Source organism: Molothrus ater, chromosome 10, assembly GCF_012460135.2.
Source record: "Molothrus ater isolate BHLD 08-10-18 breed brown headed cowbird chromosome 10, BPBGC_Mater_1.1, whole genome shotgun sequence".
NCBI classification, from domain to species: domain Eukaryota; kingdom Metazoa; phylum Chordata; class Aves; order Passeriformes; family Icteridae; genus Molothrus; species Molothrus ater.
The window spans coordinates 14,852,452-14,873,006 of record NC_050487.2 but is presented as its reverse complement, the minus strand read 5'-3'; the positions used below and the strand labels follow the sequence as shown (position 1 = coordinate 14,873,006).

The following is a 20,555-nucleotide window of genomic DNA, read 5'->3' as shown; positions in this document are numbered from 1 at the left end:
TCCTGGACACGCAGCACGCGTGGGATAACCAGCCACAGAGGAGGCAGTAGAGCGGCCATGGGAATCATGAGCACTCTGATTTTGAAGGGCTTTCAGAGAGGCAGCTGTGCAAACACTCATCATCCACGAACAAATCCAAACTTTTGAACCTACCATTTTAATAAGGACGGTGCACCTCTGCATTACTGGGAGAAATTTCTCTTCAGTGAATTGCTAAGGTTTATTGAACCAGGAGATTACAGACCAGGAAGGAGTGTCCTGTGTCTTGGATGTGTGTTTGTCCAGTTACTCTAGTTTCCCTTTCTCCTGCACGAATATTTGAATATTGACGCATCATAGCAGGCAAAGTGAGGAAATGATGTCTCCTTCAGAGGGCACAGCATGGGCTGGGTGGTGCTGCCCGCCCTCACCCCAGGCTGGACAGAGGGGTCCTTCAGCCTGGACCTGCTGTAATCCCAAACTCTGAGATAAGCAGGTGATAATTCCTGATAAAGGTCCTGCTGGAGGTAGGGATGGGGTTGCATTGTTTTGACACCGTGTTTTGCTGCATTCTGATGACTTAGGAGATTTTGCTGGAGCTGCTTCCTGAGATTTGCAAACAGACAAACAAACAGACTCGTGATTACCTGACCAGTCCTGTGCAATGCCAGGGGGGTCAAAGGGGAGAAAAGCCACTGCAATCTTGCTCCACCGGCCAGAGACAAAGCAGAGCTGGTTTGCTCTCAAAACACTCGTGGCTGCGGGTCTCCAGTGTCCAGGCAGCAGTGCTGGTGTGATGAAATCCACCCCAGTTGCCTGGTAGCAAACTTTTCCAGTTATGCCTTTTTTCACTTTTGAAGGATTAGGGAACTGTGATTCTGCATGTGAATAAATGGTGTGTTCCTGTGTCTCTGTGCACCACAGTTTTATACTTCTGGGAGTGGAGAAGAGGAAAGCAGCAAAGTTTTCTTTGGCAATGCAGAGATAACAAAGTAGCTGCATTTATCTGTGTATTCATGAAGAACTCTGATACAGGGAGCAGGAGAACCAGCATGGTGCTGGCTGTTGGAGCTGATTCCTGTGAGGAACAACTCCTTGCCTGGTAAAGAGGTAGGGTAGAAACTCATGTGGACCTGAGGAGAGCAGAGTTAGGAGTGTCTGGATTTGATTGTTAACATCTGCAGAGTAATTTCAGTCTAACAGTGTCCATCTGCACAGGAATGTGCAGGGTTCCTGGTGCTTCAGAGCACTGAACTGATTCACCCCTTTCCTGACCCTCCTGCCAGCCCCTACCCCTTCAGATTGGGCAGCTCCTCACTGACTCCTGCAGTGCAAGGTCAGCTCTGGACAGGGTTAAAAGTTACCAAGACACTTTTAGAAGGTTTAGATCCTTTGTCTACAGGCTCTCAGCAGCCAGGAGGGGGAACAGAAGGAGGAATGGGAAGGTCTTGGACTTTATACTGAACCTTCTAGGAAAGTACAGGGAGGAGTCCTGGGTACCAATGATCTGATTGCACTGGTACTGGGAGGCACATCAAGACTGATCTTGGGGAAATGCATGCACCAGCATGTGATGCATGTTGTAGCACCCTGACCATGCTGCTAGCTCTTGGATGGACTGAAATTTATGGCCACTGTGTCCTTGGGAATTTTTGGCTTAGGGTTGATCTTAGAATTCGTCCTCGTGGCACTCTGGGGACAGTTTGTGCCAAAACTGTCTGTAGTGTGAGTCTGACTGCTTGCTCATACTGTAGGAGAGCATTTGTGCTCAGTGTCTTCCCCTTCCAGAAGGACATGGAACTTAGACTGGAAACAGCAATATTCTGAGAGGACTACTGTGGGATTGCAGCCTGGAGATGGATGCTGTGCTCCTAAGGGGCTGTGCAGCCATCCCATTGCTGCTCTGTCCCTCATGGTGCTGCACTGGGCAGGGCTACTGGCTGACAGAGTGGCCTTGGGTCAAACAAAGCCAATGAAAGGCAATAAGGACACACATCCATGTGCTCTCACACCTCCTGCAGCCCTCACAGGCTGCAGCACAAGTCACCAGTGCTTCTTTGACCACTGAACATCCCTGACAATCTGTACACAGAGTTTATACAGTCCCCTCATGCACAGTGCCAGCCTCATGAACACCAAAATTGTATTTTGCTTTCTAGGGACAATTTGAGGTTGATTCTTTTTATTCATGTTTCATGAAAGATTTCAAAACCCAGAAACTATTTCTGTGGAATCATCACAAGGAATTTACATAGCAAGATAAACACTGAAAGTCCACTTTTCCCCTTCATCACTCATCAATGTTCTCAGTGCTCTGGAATTTGCAGTGGATTTTACAGTACCCCTAAGAGCACCTAGTCTCCTCTTCTGAACTTCCTTCCTTTCTTTGAGTCATGAAATATCTGATTTCTTTTCTTGGATGATTTTCTGCTCTGCCTCAATGGGCAAAATAAAACCTCTTTTTACTCCTAATCACTGTCTTTCCTCCTCTGCCTGAGGTTCTTTTGGTTTTTTGTTTGTTTTTTTTTTTTTTTTTTTTTTTTTCCATTGGGACTCCCAAAGAGTTTTCACTCTATTTTCACCTAGTTTTTATACCTGACTTTTGGGAAATACCATTCCTTCAGATCATTAATCTCAGCTGAAAGACCTGGGTTTATCCAAGATGTTGCAATCTCCTCTGTATTCTTTAGGCTAAAGGTACTCCCCTAGTGACAGTCCTCAGTGATTGGCCTGCTCTTAAGTAAACATGCAAGTTGAATTTTTGTCCTTAACAATAGCATGACCAATGAGAAGAGGTGTGTGTACAGACAGTCCCTGAAATCAAACTGGGATGTTTCTGTCTGCAGGTAGAGAGACTCCTCTAATTGTTCAGAGAGATTGCCCTCGTGTGCCACAGCCCTGGCCAAATGCTCAGCACCTTGGTCATGTCACTCCCTTGGGGGTGTGAGTCAGCGAGCAGCCTCAGCGCTGTACTCAGCACAGATCTCAGCTCTGTGGGTAGTAAACGATACCTGTTTCCTTTTCTGGCAAAAACAAGCTTCAACACTTGCCAAGACTTGCAGGTGAGCAGCCTGGCTTCCTCTTCTCTTAGACATTTCTCAGGGAAGGTCTCACTGTGTGTGCCTGTGTTTGGGAAGCACGGGCTCACATGTGGTTCTCTGTCCTTGCATACACTAAAGTTTGCCCCCGGACACCCCTGAATTCATCCTTGAGCTAAAATTCATGTATAAGTGTAAACATCTGATTGTAAGTTGTTGTAAGTATGGGCAGGTGCACAGAGCAGCAGGTGTGCAGAGCAGGCACAGCTGCATTACTCTGGTTTCAGGTTGAAGGCACAAGCTTCACAACTGGACCAGAAAATGGGAATGGCCAGACAGCAGCACTCCAGCCCATGTTTCTGGTGGCAGCTGGTTGTAGAGCCAGGAAATAATGCAAGAAAACAGTGACCCTTCTCCAAAATGTGTTATAGCCTGCCCTGATCCATGTCTGAATAAATCTTGAGCCGGTGCCAGTACTTTTAACTTTAATTTTGTTCACTCGATTTTCCCTCCATAAATTCAGCTGTTTGTTTTTTTAAACTTCTGGCACTTGCAGCATTCTACAGGAAGGAGCTTTGCAGATTTACTCAGCACTTCACAGGAAAGAGCAACACCTTGTTTCTTTTGAACTCTGTGACTTGCTCTTTCATTTGAAGTCCCCAAGGTTCTGGAGGAAAAGGGCAGACTGGTAGGACCACATGTGTTTAGCTCAGGTTTACATTGTCTAGAAAAACCTTAAAAAGACTGTTGTTTTCTGCAGGCTGCTTTTTCTTCTCTCTCTCCCACTTACTCCTCCATCCATCCAGGAGAAACACCCCTGCTGAACCTTAGCTCTGAGCTCTGTTTTGCAGGCAGCACCCAGATGTCTTTGCCCAGATGTCAGGAGGATCTAAGACCTCTGCAAATCTTCCCTGGGATTAGTCAGGATTGTGTCCAGCCTGGTCTGCAGTGAGAGGCAGACTGTGTTTGACCATGGTAGCAGCTGTAGCAGCCAAAGATCATGGCTTGAAGGGCTGGAGAGGGCAACAGCACAAGGAAAGCTTAACCCTTCATCTGCTGCTCACTCCTGTAGGGCTGCCGTTCAGTATAAACTTTTACAAAAAAGTTGTTGGAAAAGACTTCCTTCAAATGACTCCCATTGCCCATAAACCACAGGTCAGTGAACAGCACCAAAACCAGAGCTTTTACCTACACAGATGAATTGAAACCATCATTTCCAGGAGCAAAGCTCAGATTTCCTCCTTGGTATTGAAATTTGTGGTTGATAGGGGCAGCATCCATTGGAGGGACTGATGGGATTTATTTGATACTGATTACACACAGGGAATATATTCTGAAAATACAATTTAAAGTAGGCTGTCATTCATTCTCAAATGTTGGGGATAGAAAAAGCATAAAGCCAATCTATGTTTGGTCAGCAGACATGACCTGGAATTCCTAATCATCTGGAGATAAACCAAGCTAATAATCAACCCTCTTTTTGCAGTCATTCAAACATTCATATTTTCCCACCAGTTTTAATAAGGTTACAGTTTTGGGAGTAGTTTAATTCCACTCTTCACATGATGGATTTCATCTGGCTGTAGCTAAAATGTGTTTACATGTAACACACTGAAGTTGTGTGAGGCTGGCTGAACTCCTGACTTCTCCTCCAAATCTCTCTCTAGTGAGGGCTCTGAAAGGAATCGTGTCTCCTCCCCAGCTTCTCAGTTTTCACCTGTTACCTTTATTTTTTCTTCTCTTCTGAATCAGCAACCAACAAATGACTACAGGGCCTGAGACCGTGCCTCAGAATGCCCCCAAAACACTGGAATCTTTCTCGTCTGTAAGTAAGTGGTTTTGGCATGTGTAAAGCTGTACTTTGTGTGTCATTACCCACAGCTCTCAGATCTCAGGGCTTGCCTGTGCAAGGCAGCATGTTGCCAAGGAATAAAGGTGGTCCTGCACTTGGCTGCTCGTGTGTTGTTTCCCAAAGCAATACTGGAAGCTCTGATAGAGATTCCAGGGCACGAAAACCAACCCCTGGAGGCCAAGAGATTTGACCCGTATGGTAGGATTTATTTTGTTTCCAGTTTTTCTATTTTAGTATTGTTCTTTCACTGGACATTCTGTACCAGAGGCCAGATAGAAAACAAAAGTCAGACACAATCAAATTCCTGGAAACAATGAGTTTCATAGTACTAGAGAGGTAATGGTAGGAAAAGCAGGGAGTTAAATGTTGTAGATAGGGGTAGCTTTACATCATATCAACAAGAAATGTAATTTTCAAAATGTATGAAACTAATGAGAATGTCACGTTGGGACAGGTGTGGCGAGGCATCTGAGAGGAGGTTCAGCAGTGATGTGGCAGATGGAAGGTGTGCCCTGTCAGAAGGGTCAGCCACAAAGTGTGGCCTCTTTCCCCACGTGTGCCACATGGAGAACAGCAGTTCCTGGTGTCACAGTCCCAGGGCAGGAGAGGGGAAACAAGGAGAGTGAGACCCAGGCTGACTGAGAGTAAGGCAGATCCATGTGTGTGTGAGTGTCATGCTCAGTACATGAGCCATGAGAGATGTGCACCAAGGTCCTGACAAGATAAAAATCATCCCTGGTATCATCCATGGAAGAGTTTTCTAAGTGCATTCCCAGGAGATGGGCTCTGTAAAGACCTAGTCCTTGCCATTTACCCATCCTGTTTTCTCTCATCATGTTCCTGATGCTTCCAAGGTCTTGGCCATAATTCTCTATGAAGTTATCAAGTTATAGCAAGAATCACTTTTCTACCCAAATCTTACCAAGTGTCCACCAGGAACTCAGTGATGGATGGTGCCCATGCTCATTTATGAACTTAATACCCTAGTTACAAAATTAACTTCCTGTGACTGGCAAGAATCTGATCACCTTCAGAATCACCACTGAAAAAATTTCCTCTTTGGAATAACCTCAGGTTGTTCTTGCTGAAATCAGATCAAGGGAGGAAGGAGGCATTGGAATGATATTGCAAAGAGATGGGGAGGAGAAAAGATACCTAATGACTACATCTGAAGTGCTCCACAGGAACTGCTGTTCAGGCAGTCCTGAAGACAGAGTTACCTCTGTGAAGTCAGAGTTACCACCATTTACATTGCCCAACCACTGACCAAGTGAGCCATCAAGATGAAGTACTTGTGAGTCTGGTTTTGGGGGCAACCTTCACACCAGGAAAAGCCTAAGCTGGACTCAGCACTTTAGAAATTACTCAAAGATTCTCATCTCAGGGTATGGCTATGTCTCACCTTTTTGTGAGCCTGCACCACAACCTCTGCCCTTTTCCTAAGCCCTTATGACATGTCAGATAATTAGTGCTGGGAAGATAAAGTGATCCAGTGTCCTTCCTAGAAAGGCTCTGCCATAAATTCTTGCCAGATTTCCAGATCAGACTGTTAGGGGCAATGCAAAGATTAGGAAATGAAGTTTCACATCTTTTTCAGGTTGCTGAACTTAGTCCCTTCCACATGCTGCTAGGAATTCCTCTGGGGATCAATAAGACCAAACCTACACACAGATTACTGTGCTGTAGGAAATCTCATGACAGGCCAGAAACAGTTAACAACTGCTCAGCATCCTCAGAGGTATGCTGGCCCTGTACAACCATCTTCCAACAAGCAGTTGTCCCTGGAAACAGGAACAGAAGGATGGGATTTGTAAGTATTGACATTCAATATGGTCAGTCCTCTTTAAGATACCCAAATCAGAGCCAGGTATTTCTGAAGCACTCAGTAGCCCCTGCCATGACACACGTGGCTGCATTTTTCAGTGGGGAGCAGAGTTAAACACTTAGAGAGTATGTAAATATGGCCGGTTAAATTCTAATGCCTGCAAGGAAATGAAACTCTTGTAAAGCCTTGGCTAAGTGCAAGACCCATCTGCACTGAAAGCAAAAATGTGTGTTGGCAGAGGAGGAGGGAAGGAGTTTCTTCCCCGGACTTTCCAACACACCCTTTATCGCTAGGACTGGGAGAGCACATTGGAAACCCAAGGTCATATTTCAATGCCTGGAGGGAGTTTAAAACCCCAGTTATCTGGCTGGAGGTCAGAGGCTGGGGGTGTTTCTCTCACAGCTGTGTCCCTGCTGGTGAAACTCTCCCTTTAAGCCCGATGTACACAGAGGCTTTGCCCACGGGCGTTTCGGGAGCGCTCCGTGAGCCCACGCCCTGTGCTGTTGACAAAGAAAGGGCAAATGAAGCTGTAAGCCTGAAAAGGGGGAGGGATGATCTCCTTTGGGAGAGCGTGGGTGAGGAACAACACATCTTCTTAAAGAACAGAAACTGGGCCTTTCATGAACCAGGACCACAAGGGCAGAATAGGGGCAGGTAAAAGAAAGAGGGGAAGGACATGCTGTGCTTGCTTTTCTTAGTGCACAGAGAGACTCCGACGTGGAGGAGAGACAGGACAGTGACTGTGTCGGTACGGACAGATGGCAGGCAAGTGGGCAGACACTGATTTTAAGAGTCACAGCCCCAGAGTTCTGCAGGGAAACTCCTTGCAAATCCTGCACCCAAACCTGGCCCCCACTCATCTAACCAGATCTCAAAACTCTCCTGCGTTCACGGTCTGTGAATCACAGCAGCAACTGTTCTCTCTGAGCCTCAGCTCTCGTCCTCCTGGGCTTTTTATAGCAGACCAAACATCCTGTTACCAAACTGTGCATTTCTAACCCCCTAGTTACTTTCATCCCTTTCTCGATGAGTCTCCTAAAGGGTCTTTCGTCACTCTGATAAGCAGGTTGGTGAGTATCAGCGAAAGGCACAGAGGTCTGAAGCGGATGTTTCTTGTGAAGTGAGTCACGGGGGGGGGGCTGGATTCCAGCCAGGAGAGCCTTGCAGGGCCAGGCTCACCTACGGCCCCTCCCCTGCGCTAAGGTGTCCCTGAGGAGCAGGGACACGACACAGAGCCCTTCCACCGCGGCTCCTTTCTCCTGCGCTTTTCTCTGCACTCTGGAGAGTGCTAAATGCCCACGCTGCTCTCCCTCCCCCTTCCTGCACGATGGCTAGCAGTGGCACGGAGGTTGTGCTTCCCTTGCGTTTAATCACCCTGGTATCAGCGCACGGGAAAGTTCAGGCTCATGCTGGGAAAGGCACGCTTGGGTGAGGATGACTCCGCAGGGACGTGGCAGGGCATCAACAGCCCCCGGGGTGCCTGGGGACAAGGGCTGCGCACTGGAACTTGTGACATGCCGAGAAAAGGTGTGTCTGATCCACTACCCGGCTCCTCTGCCAAAACACACCTGCGTGCAGCTGGTATGCAGCGAGGGCAGCGCGTATTCTCCGGCGGCTCCCCGGAAAGCCGAGTGGTCACGCACGTTCTCACCGATAGGGATCTCACCACGCCCAGGCAGGGAGTCCTGCCCCGCTGCTAAAGAGGAGCGGGACTCCTCGCTCTCCATCTGAAGGCACTTAGTCAGGGCCTGGTTTTCCCCAGGTCTAAAGTGGTGTTAGTAATACATCGTTGAGATGATGTGTTTCTCAGGTGTGGGATTTCATAGGCAGCCATAAAACTAAATTTATTGTACTGAGGAGAAGATGGTACTTTGAGAACCTGAAAAGACTGTAATGAAATGCTTGGTTTAGCATTTATTGCTGTGTAGTGACTAAAAAAGCTGTTTTAAAGGAGTGTTTGCAAGCATCACATCTGTGTGTATTATATACAGACACACACAACCACGCACCGAGGTACAAACACAGTTTTTACTTACCAATCCTTTAAGCTCTCATCTACCAGAACATGCCTTTGCTTTCCTGTTTTCCTTTAATCTTATATATTGCCTGCTTGAAAAATCATAGGCTGCTCAGAAGTCTTACTATTTTCCTTGGGGTTACTGAGCTAAAGCTAAGCTAAATCCCAAGGTTTTGTGGCTGTATGAGCATGGCTGAAGGGACACACTGCTCTGTAATTTATTTGTGTACACATCTCACATCCCAAGAGCACTGCTCTGGAGCTGAACACACTTAGAGTCCATGGATGGGGCTGTGTGAAGCAGGAAAATGGAGGCAGTACAGCCAGGAGGGAGGAGTGGGAAGGGTTGGGCAGACAAGCCCACGGAGCAGAAGGGCTCTTAGGGAAACCCGTTCCAAAACTCTCCATCACCTCTGACTCCTGAGCCCTTCCTGCTGGACAAGCCCTGAGCGCAAGTCACGTCAAGGGTGCTTGCAGAGAGGTTTGTATTCCACGCATGAATGCACAGCATCACCACTTCCTTCTTGCTCCAGGCCCTCTGCTACACTGTGTGTTAGACACTGAGGAAGGAAAGGCAGAACACCACCCTTCTGTGCCCACGGGACTGCAACCTCAGGGGGGTGTTGCTGCAAAAATGGTTTTGTCAGTAGAGTGGTGACAACCACTTCCCAAGACTGGCAGTCATTTCTCTTTCTCTAACACGAATAGCTTGGCTTTAAGGGAGAGCACAGACCACCTTGTGTTAATGAGTAATAAAAGCAATCGACCCATGGTGCATTTGTCCCTGAGCTGGGACTGAGTGAAGTCAAGGTGATAAAACTCTTACATTAGCAAAGTTTTGCTGCATTGATACCACACAGAGTGAGAGCCTGACAAGGCCAAGCTCTGACAATCAAATATTAGGATACCCTAATGCTTTGGTTAGTGCCAAAGCACAGTTAGCATATGTAGTACAGCCTACAAATTCACTGGAAAGCTATCCTGCGTCATGTCAGCCAGGTTTTGGGCTATACAAAGGCATCTTAGGAAGTTATTTTGGGAGAGCTGTTTTCTGAAGCTGAGGGGACATCTGTCATGCAAGTTAGGAAAGCAGACCATGATGAGAAACAGCTACAGACTTTGCTTCAAGAAGATGCTGACTTGTTCTAAATAAAGAGTATTAAACATGTACCTTGCCATTTTCTACTAAATAAAGAATATTGTATTCTTTCTAGTAACTACAGCAGATTCTATGGGTGTGTTTGAAGACACAGACCTAAAGAAGGACCAGATATTGGATTGTTCTCTCCACCAGGTGAAAAGCCACAAACCATCTTCATTGTGTTGCCACTCTGGAGCAGCCTTACACCAGGGAAAACTGGAGGATACTGACCTGCTTTGCTGTCCAGTCCAGGATGCTCCAGAGCCCCAAGCTAGATGCAAATGGCTGGAGCCACTTCCTGCCCCCAGTGACTCATGGCCAGGGAAGCACTGGCATCCTGCTCCAGGAAGGGTCACTCACCTGCCCTGCCCTGCAGGGAAGGTGAACACAGGGATGTGGAAGAAGCTGGGACAGCAACACATTGCTGGGCATGTGGAAAATAAACAAGACATCACCAGGACTACAATAACAGCTGGGGGGAGATGGAGTGAAACACAGGCAACACTGGTGCCTCACATTCTGCCTCCCCCCCTTGGTGGAGTTTGCCTCTTGGTCTGACGTCCATGGGTGTTTCATGGGCTGGGCTGGAAGAACAGAGTATGATGTGCCCAGCACAAAAGCTTAGAAACACCTCTCTGGCTGTTATGGGAGATTTCCACTTTCTACCTCTGTCATGCTCGTATTGAGACACTTCCACCATGCACCAAATAAGAGAAAATGTCCCCTTTCTTTCCACTGGGCTTATCCTCTCTGAAAGTGGCTAGGATTTGGTACAGGACAGAAGGAGAAGGCAATGGCTATAATACATTTCCTGCTTAATCCAGGCTCTGTTGCTGTTAAACTCTGATCTTGACTTGCTAAGGACTTAATGCTGATTGTGGGAAGGCTGTCTCAGATTTTTCAGGCCTGTTCTATCTCACCACACCACTTTTTCTGAGTTACCACTAATAATAACTGACTAGGATGCTTTTTAGAAATGGTTGCAGACAGAGGTTAATGAACTTAGAACAAGACAAATATAGAAAGATGATGTGTATTTTCAGTACCTGTCTCAGACAAATGTAATCTATATACATATATGTGCTAATGAAAGTCATGATCCTTTATGGGACCTGTGTGGCCACTGCCGTGTCCCCATGGGTCAGGACTATTGAAAACACAAAGCTACCTTTGTCAAAGAAAGCCATGAAGTGAAAATCATGACGGTTTCTTTGACTAATCCTGACATTTGGATACCAGAAAACTCAGCAGAAAGCATCATATCCACATAGCCACATCAAGACCTGCATCTGGGAAAGATGGAAGAAGAAAAGTTCCTCACTCGTCAGCTTCTATAAATGGAATTAAGAAACAGAAAGCAGAAAACTGAATCAGCAGACCCTCCTGCATACCCTGGCTTTATGACCTGGGACTTTTGTTCTCCACTTAAGCCTCCCTAAGCATGTGCTGAGGACCTATTCCACAGGGTGACCTCTGAGGAGTGGAATGAGCCTGGCATCGAGGGTAAAAGTTGTGATCTCTGTCAGCAAAACTGTGTCATGAGGTTATGATTGGAATTATACGGGTTATCTATTGTAGGAATAACCTTCTCATTGCTGTGGTATTTGAAAGGGAATCCCGGAGAAGCAGAAGCTTTGAGCAGTGCTGTAAAGGTGCCGCTTGGCTCCATCTGGAGGTGACAGCTCAGATGACAGACACCGCCAGCTTGGGCAAGCAGCTGGAAGCAAAACTGAACGCAGAGCAGGAGTCTGCTCCTCTACCCAGTGTTGAATATTTCTCCATTCAAGGCAGGTCTTCTGCCTGTTACTGCTTCTCTTTATATTCAAAAATAATGATCATTGAGGATGCGAAGGTTTCTGTGCTTTTGTACCTTTGGCGTGGGAGCAATTTCTAGTTGCACTCCCATGGTTTTCCTGAAAGGTGCTCTGGAGCCCTGATGGCTTTCTCAGCACTGCACGAGAGGAGACATTGAGAAGCCTCTTACAGAGGCCCCAGCCTTCTGCCCCTGGCAGCCTGTGTGACCCCTGCTCACCTGCAGAGCCTGGCAGGAAAACAGAAGCTTGCAGTCAGAGTAAGCAAGCAGGGAAATTCCAACCAACTGAAATCCTCCAGACTTGCACTAGTCTAAAAACTTCAAGATTTCCACATGGGAGTTGTACTCATGCCATGAACAAATTGAGGCCTAGGGCATGAGAGGTATCAAGGTTTGACTTAAATTCAAAATGTAGAGTTCTGGGAGGGGGGGTGGATGTTGGCTCTGAAGGCCCATGACTGCTGCCTTTTCCTTTTCCTCCCTGGTGACATTTCTGCATTGAACTAGATCATCACTGCACCAGAGACCAACAGGGTAACATCCAGGGGGCCTGGGATCTACACCAAGACACTTAATAATTGCTCCCTGATAAAGCATAAACCATTGAACAGGAATAAATGTGTGTGTGCACATGAGAGTTCCTCTCTGTGTCCCTCAGCAAGGCTCAAGACTTCTGCCCTGGAGAACAAGTTTTGATTCTTTTTTCTAATGCCTATCTTGACAATGCCTGCCATGATAGCTGCCTCCCCTGGCAGCCCAGGGCTGCAGTTACCTGCAGTTACCTGTCCCTTCTGCACAGCCCCATTTCTCTTCAGTCAGGCATGACAGGAGCTGCAGCGGGGCAGGGTGGATTGGCTGCAGCAGCTCCCGTGGGCACTCTCACCCTCCTCCTGACCCCTGGCAGTGAGCACTGCCCTGCAGCCATCACACCAGATGGCATCTGCACAAGAGAGGAGGTCCTGCTCTTCATGGTCACTGCTGGGCATCTGGCACACTGACACTCTGTCTCTGCCCTGGCTTTAGGAACAAGGCTGGGCACTGTTGTTCACACTTCCCTGGATGTGCTGAGCACCCGCTGGCATGAAGTTTTTCCTCCAATATGTGGGCTTCTTTTGTGCTTTTTTCTCTGCTGCGTTTTTGATAATATCTACCTGGACAGACTGCTGGATGGTGAATGCTGATGACTCCCTGGAGGTAAGACTGGGGTGAGGAGAGCCTGATCACCAAAACCAATGTGTGCTAGAGAGTTTGTTCCTGGTGTCATTGCTCCGCTCCACTCTCATGTTCTTTCTCCCTGTTGTGCTGGATGAAAGTGGATGAGAATGAAAATAATTACTGTGGCAGAGCAGGAGAAAAGTGGTATTTTGTGAAATTCTCTTTGCCAGACTTTTTTATCCAGACTGTGCTCTTATTTAGTAAGTTCAGGAAAGATCTACAGGCTCTAGTTTTACATGAGAAGAGTTATCCCGTACCTCCAGCCTGCATGGATATTTTGAAGATATTTCTAATTCTGTAGTTCAGACTTCTTGGTGGAGACATCCAGCATGTACAACTGTGCTCTTCAAATCTTTTTCTGACCAGCCATTGAGCTACAGGGCTACCAGAAATTTAAGGGGAGCATGGGGACTCAAGATCTCCTGGAACTCATGTGAACAGTAGCACTCTCTTATTAGAGAAAGCTATTGGCAAAAGGTAATTGCAAACAAGGGAGCAGATTGCTGCTTACAGGCAAGGTGTGCCCCAAAGACTCCAGGTCCAAAATTACCACTGTTTCTCCAGCACTTAGTACTGTGAATTTGTAATTTTCTTCCCAGCACAGCCATTCATTTCTGTACATTTAAGCTACAGGTCCACAGTGTAGGAATCTGCTCTCTGGCAAACTGGATCGTTTAGGCAGTGAAGGTGAAACACCTTCCAGGACAGAAAGTTTGGCTGCATTTATCAGGAGGAAACTTTCTATCTGCTATCCAGCATATGAAACCATGAGCTCCTCTGCACTCAGTGGTTGCAATGCAACATTTAGCTGCAGCACGTGGAGGGGTGAATTATCCAAGGAAAGAAGGATAAAACTAATTACAAGAAAAACTTTTTTTTCCTCTATGCTACAAGAAATCCTGACACTCCGACTATCAGAAACCCTAAAAGGTGGATATAGATGATGATCCAATGCAGTGCAGTTCCTGATGGTCAGCATGTCTGCTCAGTGAGCCTCTTTTCAGGACAAATAGAGTGCACTCAGTGATGCTGGGTAGGATGTGACTCTTCATTTGGGAGTTATTTCAGATTCCTTTCAGAAAGTACTCAGATGAAGGTATCAGTATACTCAGAAGAGCCAAGGGAGTCCAGTTGTGGGGAAAACCAGATGAGAGAAGCCCAGCTCCTGAGTGAGTCCAGTAAAGAGCTGGTCCGTTGCCCTGAGGCTGTGTAACCTTGTCTTCCTGGGCAAAGGCACCTGCGATGGGCTGTCCGAAGTGCTCCATTAACACCCAGTTTGGTCATTAGCCACCACTATTCTCACATTCCGGCTCTGAGTGTGAATACTAAATAATGGAGCAAAACGCCCCCAGCCTTAATACCTGACCACTGATCTTAATGACCCTAATGACTCACTGCCTCTCTAAATAGGGAATGTCCGCGGCCAGAAAGGCTAGAGTCCGCAGTGACTCCCGTTTTTAGCTGGAAAAAGGGTAAGTTGGGCAACTTTGGCTCCAGAAGAAGGGAACTCCATCCTTCAACAGCTGCTGGGTGGTGGCTGGTTGCTTGGCTTTGACCCTGGCCCCCTGCAGCTGGGGAGGATGAAACCCTCACTGTGGTCCCAGTGGAGAGGAGCATCCCAGGAAGAAGAGGCTGCAGGGGCCCTGACTCAGCTTTCACAGCCCCTCACCTCCCTTGAGAAACAACAGGTTACAGAAAGTTATTTAAGTTAGTGACTGCCTGTGAAGCATCAAGACAGGGCTGGGTCAATTTTTGCGGTAGTTTGTAGTGGAAAAAGCCCATAATCTGCTTCTCAACGAGTGCTGTATTGTGTAGACAGTCCCTCCCTGTTGCAGGTGGATTATAAATACCGCCACTGCTGTTAAATGCTGCCTGTTTTACACTCAAGCTGGGCTTGTAATCATTGTCTGCTGGCACCTTCTCAGAGTGCGCTAAAACACTGTGACTAACATCGCTTACGTGTTTGTCTTCTCCGCTTTCCCCAGAAGGAGAAGCGTGCGCTTGTTCTGTAATTTTCCTTTTTTCCTGTATGAGAATTATTTTAATATTAATTATACATTATGAATAGGATATAATTATATGTATTACAGTCATTATGCAGTTCATGTTTTACATGCATACTTGTGTTAGGGAAAGCAGGTCGTGTTTTGTAATCCGAGGGGGATGAGGAGCATGGCTGTGATTTTGGCTGCTCTGGGAGTCCTCGGCTGGGCCCAGGGAAGCTGGAGCACGTCTGCTGTAGGGGGAGAGAGGTGATGGGGAATTAGTGCTACCAACATGGTGCAAGAGTCCAGCCATGGGATGGGGAAATCCATGTCCTCACATGATGCCCCATGCCTTGACCCCTGTCCCCTTTACAGCAGCAAGTTCCCATGTGCCTGAAGATCTGTGCTGTCAGCACAAGGGAAGATGCTCAAAGGTGGCTTGGGAGCAGATTAACAACCAGAAGGATCAACCGTGAACAAAGCAGAGGGGAGCAAGTGTTGGCCCTTGGCAGCAGAAAGCAGAGTATCTCAGCAGCAGCTCAGGGCAGCCACAGGTCCCCACACCGACACCTGTTCCTATCCCTCCTGCACCAGGCAATGGGACAATTATCCCTGGCTGCACACAGGCTGTGTGGAGATGGGCTGGCTCCTGCTTTGCCCATGCTGGCTGTAGCAGGAGTAGTGACAACTGAAACATCCCAAGAAACAAAAAACATTAAACAAGTTTTTGTTAGTCTGGGAAGGGGGTTATTTCACAAGCTAGACCATAACTGTTGTGCTTAAGACCTCTGTTTTGCTTGGAGGGTGACAAAACCTGGAATCCTGTTAGTCTCCTTATAAATACTCCTTATAAATAATTTAGATGTAGATGCTGCTTGTAAGATTTAAAAAACAGTAATAATATCAGCAAGTGAGGAAGTAAGTGACATGATTAGCTGAATGCAGAGTAGTATAAGTAAGCCTATGGTGGTTTGGGAGGAAAGAGAAATTATAGAAACACAAGTGGAACAAAATGTAATTTAATAAAAATATGCTAATTTCAAGCACAGCCTGAACAGTGGTGAGTTAAGACAGAAGAGGACCTGCAACTGCATTAAGAGGGCCACAATAAAAATACATTGAATGTAAACATGGCAAATTGTTTTACAAGACTTTCTTTTCTTGAAAAGCACAGAATCAATGAAATTAGATTTTCCATCACTGCTTCTCATTTTTCATCATATTTTTCATTAAATATGCCCTGAGATTCTCAGAAACGTTAAGCACTTCTCATCTTCATGAAACAAAACATGTAGATTATTTCCATTCAAATATAAATAGCATCTCTTCTGCCAGTCTGAAGTAGCGAGTCATTTTTCCTCCCCTTTGATCCAGACAGCAGTATCAGAGAGGAGGTGCACAGCTTGGCTCAGACATTGTGTTGTGGAGAAAATATTACAGTTGGCTACAGACCTCAGTACATCCTGAATAAGACTTTATTATGTGTCCGAGATATGTTATTATCTGCTTTGTGATTTACACAGTGTAAGAAAAATGAATTTATTGCATCATCCGAGCAAGCCTGGTCCCCTTCCCCTGCGTGAAGCTCATTTGCTGGAAGAGTTTCTCTTTCCATTAACTGCAGTGGGTGTCGCTGGCAGAAGTGGGCGGGCTGGAGTCCAAAGCTGCACCGACATTAACTCTGCTCCTCCTGTGAGCAATTCCAGGAATATTTTAAAGGTGCTTGTTGCCATATTTGCATTGGTAATGGAAACGCCTCCCGTATTAAAGTGATTTATGGAAGGCTGGGCTGGGAATGGTATCTACGGCTGGAGGACAGGCGATTAACCACGATGCTGCTGCCTGGCCTGCCCCAGTCCGCATGTCTCGGTGATGACTGTGGCTTGGGCACGCGTGGTCCCACGGCCGGCAGCACAGAGGGAGCCCCAGGGCCGGGATCAGCACCCCCAGGGCTGGGATCAGCACTGGCTGCCTCTGGTTTTCCAGCCAGTGCTCACAGCTGAGTCATCTGGGGGCTGCCCTCCCCGGCTGTCTGCAGAGGGGCTCACATCCAGACTCCTCTGCACTCCTCTCCCACTCTCTGAGCTGCTCCTTAGCCGTCAGGAGGATGGTGTAAGGAAGGGGAGCACAGGCAGCAAGATCTCGGGTTGTCTGCTCCACAGCCCTGCCCAGCTCAGCCTAGACAAGAGTTTGGCAATGAGTGAGCAAATCTGCTCTTAGATCTTTCTGGTCAGCCACCCCCCAGCTCCTCCCAGAAATTTCCTTAAAATTTTTATCCTTACTAGTAGGCAAGTGGTTTTTTTCCTAATGTCTAGTCTGATTTTTTTTTGCTCTAATGTAAAAACATTAGTAGGGACATAGAAAACATTGTCCTTTTCCTCCATAATTCTGCTTTTTCTCTTCAAGCTAAACACTCTGGTTTACCATCATTGTAACTGGACCAGGATTTCTGTTGAAGGGCTAAGACAACCACCTGCTGCATTGGTGGATATTTTAACCTGTGGTCTTTTTTGTCCTCTCAATCCACAGGTGAGTACAAAATGCCGTGGCCTGTGGTGGGAATGTGTCACAAACGTTTTTGATGGGATCCAAACTTGTGATGAGTACGACTCCATCTACGCCGAGCATTCTGGTATGTAAGAGTCAGAGATGTTTCTGCAAGTGGTGGTGGGGACACTTGAGTGTAGACTAAGAGTATCTGTTCCACTCAGTGACAGATAATTAGAGGCATGTTCCTTTTCTCAGTCAGGTATTACTCCCAGGGGAAGATGAAAAAAGCTGAACACCAGAAAAAAAATGTTCCTGTGGGATCCGACCCCTTTACCTGCCCACATTTCCATTCCTCATGCACTAAAATGATCTGCTTTTGTTCTGCAGTAAAACTGGTGCTGACCCGAGCCATGATGATAACAGCAGACCTCCTGTCAGGATTTGGATTTCTCTTCCTGGTCCTGGGACTGGACTGTGTGAAATTCCTTCCTGATGAGCCACTCATCAAGCTGCGCATCTGCCTGGTGGCTGGGGTTATGTTGCTCCTTGCAGGTATTTCCCCACTGTGTTCCCATTCTGTAGGACACCCTTTAGCAAAGTGGGGAAGCATTAAAAGCCTTCTTTTCTTTTGGCTGGTGATTTTCTGTAGGGGGAAATTTGATTAAATATATAAATTATTTGATTTATTTGTGTAATGCAGCTGCTTCTGTTCACCACCTGCCTCAAACACCATGTAGTTGAGTTTATCTGCTTTCAGTTCATGTTTTGACCAGGTGAGTTTGCTTTGAGTTGACTGCCATTTATTGCTGTTTGACTGTGGAGCAGTTGAGGTTGTTGATACAGTAAAGAGACCTTGCTGTAGGTCTCTAAACCAATTGCTGAAAGACTAGAAAATCCTGGCATCCTGGTTTGGTCCCTGGCTCTGCCACAGATTGTGTGACCTTGGGCAAGTCACTTAGCCCAAAATCTCTGCAGCTGATCTCTAATAAAAGGATAATAATATGTCTGTCCCTTCTAGGTGATAAATACCCAACTGGCTGAGGTGCTTTGCTGTTACAGCCAGTGGGAGAATTTTAAACACAAAAATAACTAGGTACCAAATAATATAATTTGACTTTATGCCATATCAAGCAGCTACCTCTTCTTCAGTCTCAGCAGATTTAATAACTCCCCCCAGCCACTGGGAGCACATGTAAAACACATCGAGAGGCTCTTTTAAGCATCTTCCAATTCATTTCTCAAAGTTTGTCTAAAAAGCATCATCAAACTTTTGAAAATCAAAACAGATCAGAAAATTGAATTCTGGAGAGACAACTTTACAAGCAGCTGAGATGGGAGGAGCTCCTTGTCTTTTGCTGCAGAAACCTGAGTGCTGCCAGTGTGTTGGAAGTGTGTGTGAGTGCCAAGCCAAGAGGTGCAGCCTCTGCCTGGCAGCACAGGATACCAGCAGGAGCCAGGGTGAATCCACCGAGGACAGAGCATGGACAGGGGCCAAAACCTGCTGTCCCAGCAAAGTCTTCCCACCCTGCAGCTACAGCTTTAGATCTGATCCCCCCATGGTTGTGAGTGTGGCCCCTCTCTGCAGGTCTCCCTGGCATCACGGGCTCTGTGTGGTACGCCGTGGATGTCTACGTGGAGCGCTCCTCTCTGCTCTTCCACAACATCTTCCTGGGCATCCAGTACAAGTTTGGTTGGTCCTGCTGGCTTGGCATGGCGGGGTCACTTGGCTGCTTCTTGTCTGGGTCCCTGCTCACCTGCTGTATGTATCTCTTCAGAGGTGAGGAAGCACGGCTGAGGCACAGCTCAGGGACAGAGCCATTGCTCAGGGTGTGCTACAGGGTGGGGAAAGTCCTTTGGCATGGTGGCTCATCTCCAGTGGCGATATTTTCAGCTGTAAAATGGGAATAGTCTTAGGCAGCTCTAGAAAGCACATCAAGGTCTTCATGTGGGAGCTGAGGTGTAAGGATGCCATAAAGTGGGTTGTTACTATGTCACATCTTGGAGTGCTGCTTTCCCTGAATAATGAAACTTTGCAGCTGAAAGTCACCAAGCACTCATCAGCAGTTCCTATTTCTCTCCCTGTGCCTCACAGAGACCAGTTCTGGAAGATTCCATTCTGCCTACTCCTTGAGGAAAGGCTATTCCTCAGCTGCCACTGTCGTAACAAACGCGCATTTGCCATCCTCGCAGACAGCCACCTCCAAAATGTATGCGGTGGACACAAGGGTGTGAGGAGGAGGTAAGTGCTCCAGAAAGAGCTCTGCTTTAATTTGTAGTGGATTGCACAGAGACTCAAGCTCTTGTGGTTGTGATACAGATGCAGTTGAATTTCAAGGACCTACTGTATGCCACAATGTTTGCATTACGAGAGCTTCAAAATACCTTTCCTTCAAGAAAGTAAACTCTGAGAAGATCCCGCTTTCTGAAATCCTCTTGATTTGAGTGCTGAGACCACTTGTATAAGCACAGACTGAAATAACCAACACAAACTTTTTTCAGCATTTGTCTCAACACTACTGGTGGAAGTGAGATAAACCAGCCATTCCTGAATCAGAGCACAGTGTTCTGCATGAAGACCCCCAAACTGCAAGATGGATCTGTTCCACATCTGGCAATGTGTCAACAGAGTGTACAAAGGAGAAAATCCTGGCAAAAGGAGGGACTGACTGCCTGACCAACATCTGGACCCTGTGCCCTCAGTAGGGGGATCTGCCCCTCTTGGGGAGCTTTTCAAGAGATAAGAGCTGTGTTAAATGTCTGACCCTCTCTTTGGTCCATGAGTCTGCACTGAGAAATGATTGTAAATGCAGGTGCATTCTTGCCTGAAAAATACAGCCCTTCTCAGTCAGTGTTAAAAGGTACTCTACTAAAAACTCAGTGAAATCTGGAAATTGCCAACTTCATTCTGCTTAATAAAAACATTTCTTGGACAAAGTGAGTGAAGATCCAAAATCTGAACTTGTGCATTACAATATATCTATATTAACTAGAAGCTAGGATAAATGATAATTGTCCCTTTCCATCAAAAGGTATTTAAACCTAGTTCAGGGCTGCTGTCCCTGGCTGCAATCTAGGCTGCCATAGGCTGGATGAGGTTAGGGCATCAGCCAGGTCTTCACTAGTGTGGGGGAGGAAAACCCCTGTGTGGCTTAACATGTTCCCTAATGATGGATGTGAACATTTTTTCATGCCTTTAATAG

The 20,555-nt window shown here is 46.8% G+C and overlaps 1 protein-coding gene across 1 annotated transcript; it reads left to right on the top strand.

Annotated features, from left to right (window-relative positions):
* Positions 1-12,742: 12,742 nt before the first annotated feature.
* CLDN16 (claudin 16) lies at positions 12,743-19,587 on the top strand. Its single transcript, XM_036389142.1, has 5 exons — positions 12,743-12,859; positions 17,395-17,497; positions 17,743-17,907; positions 18,941-19,132; positions 19,448-19,587. The coding sequence occupies exons 1-5, from the start codon at positions 12,746-12,748 to the stop codon at positions 19,585-19,587; spliced, it is 714 nt and encodes a 237-aa protein (XP_036245035.1). The 5' UTR covers positions 12,743-12,745.
* The last annotated feature ends 968 nt before the right edge of the window (positions 19,588-20,555 follow it).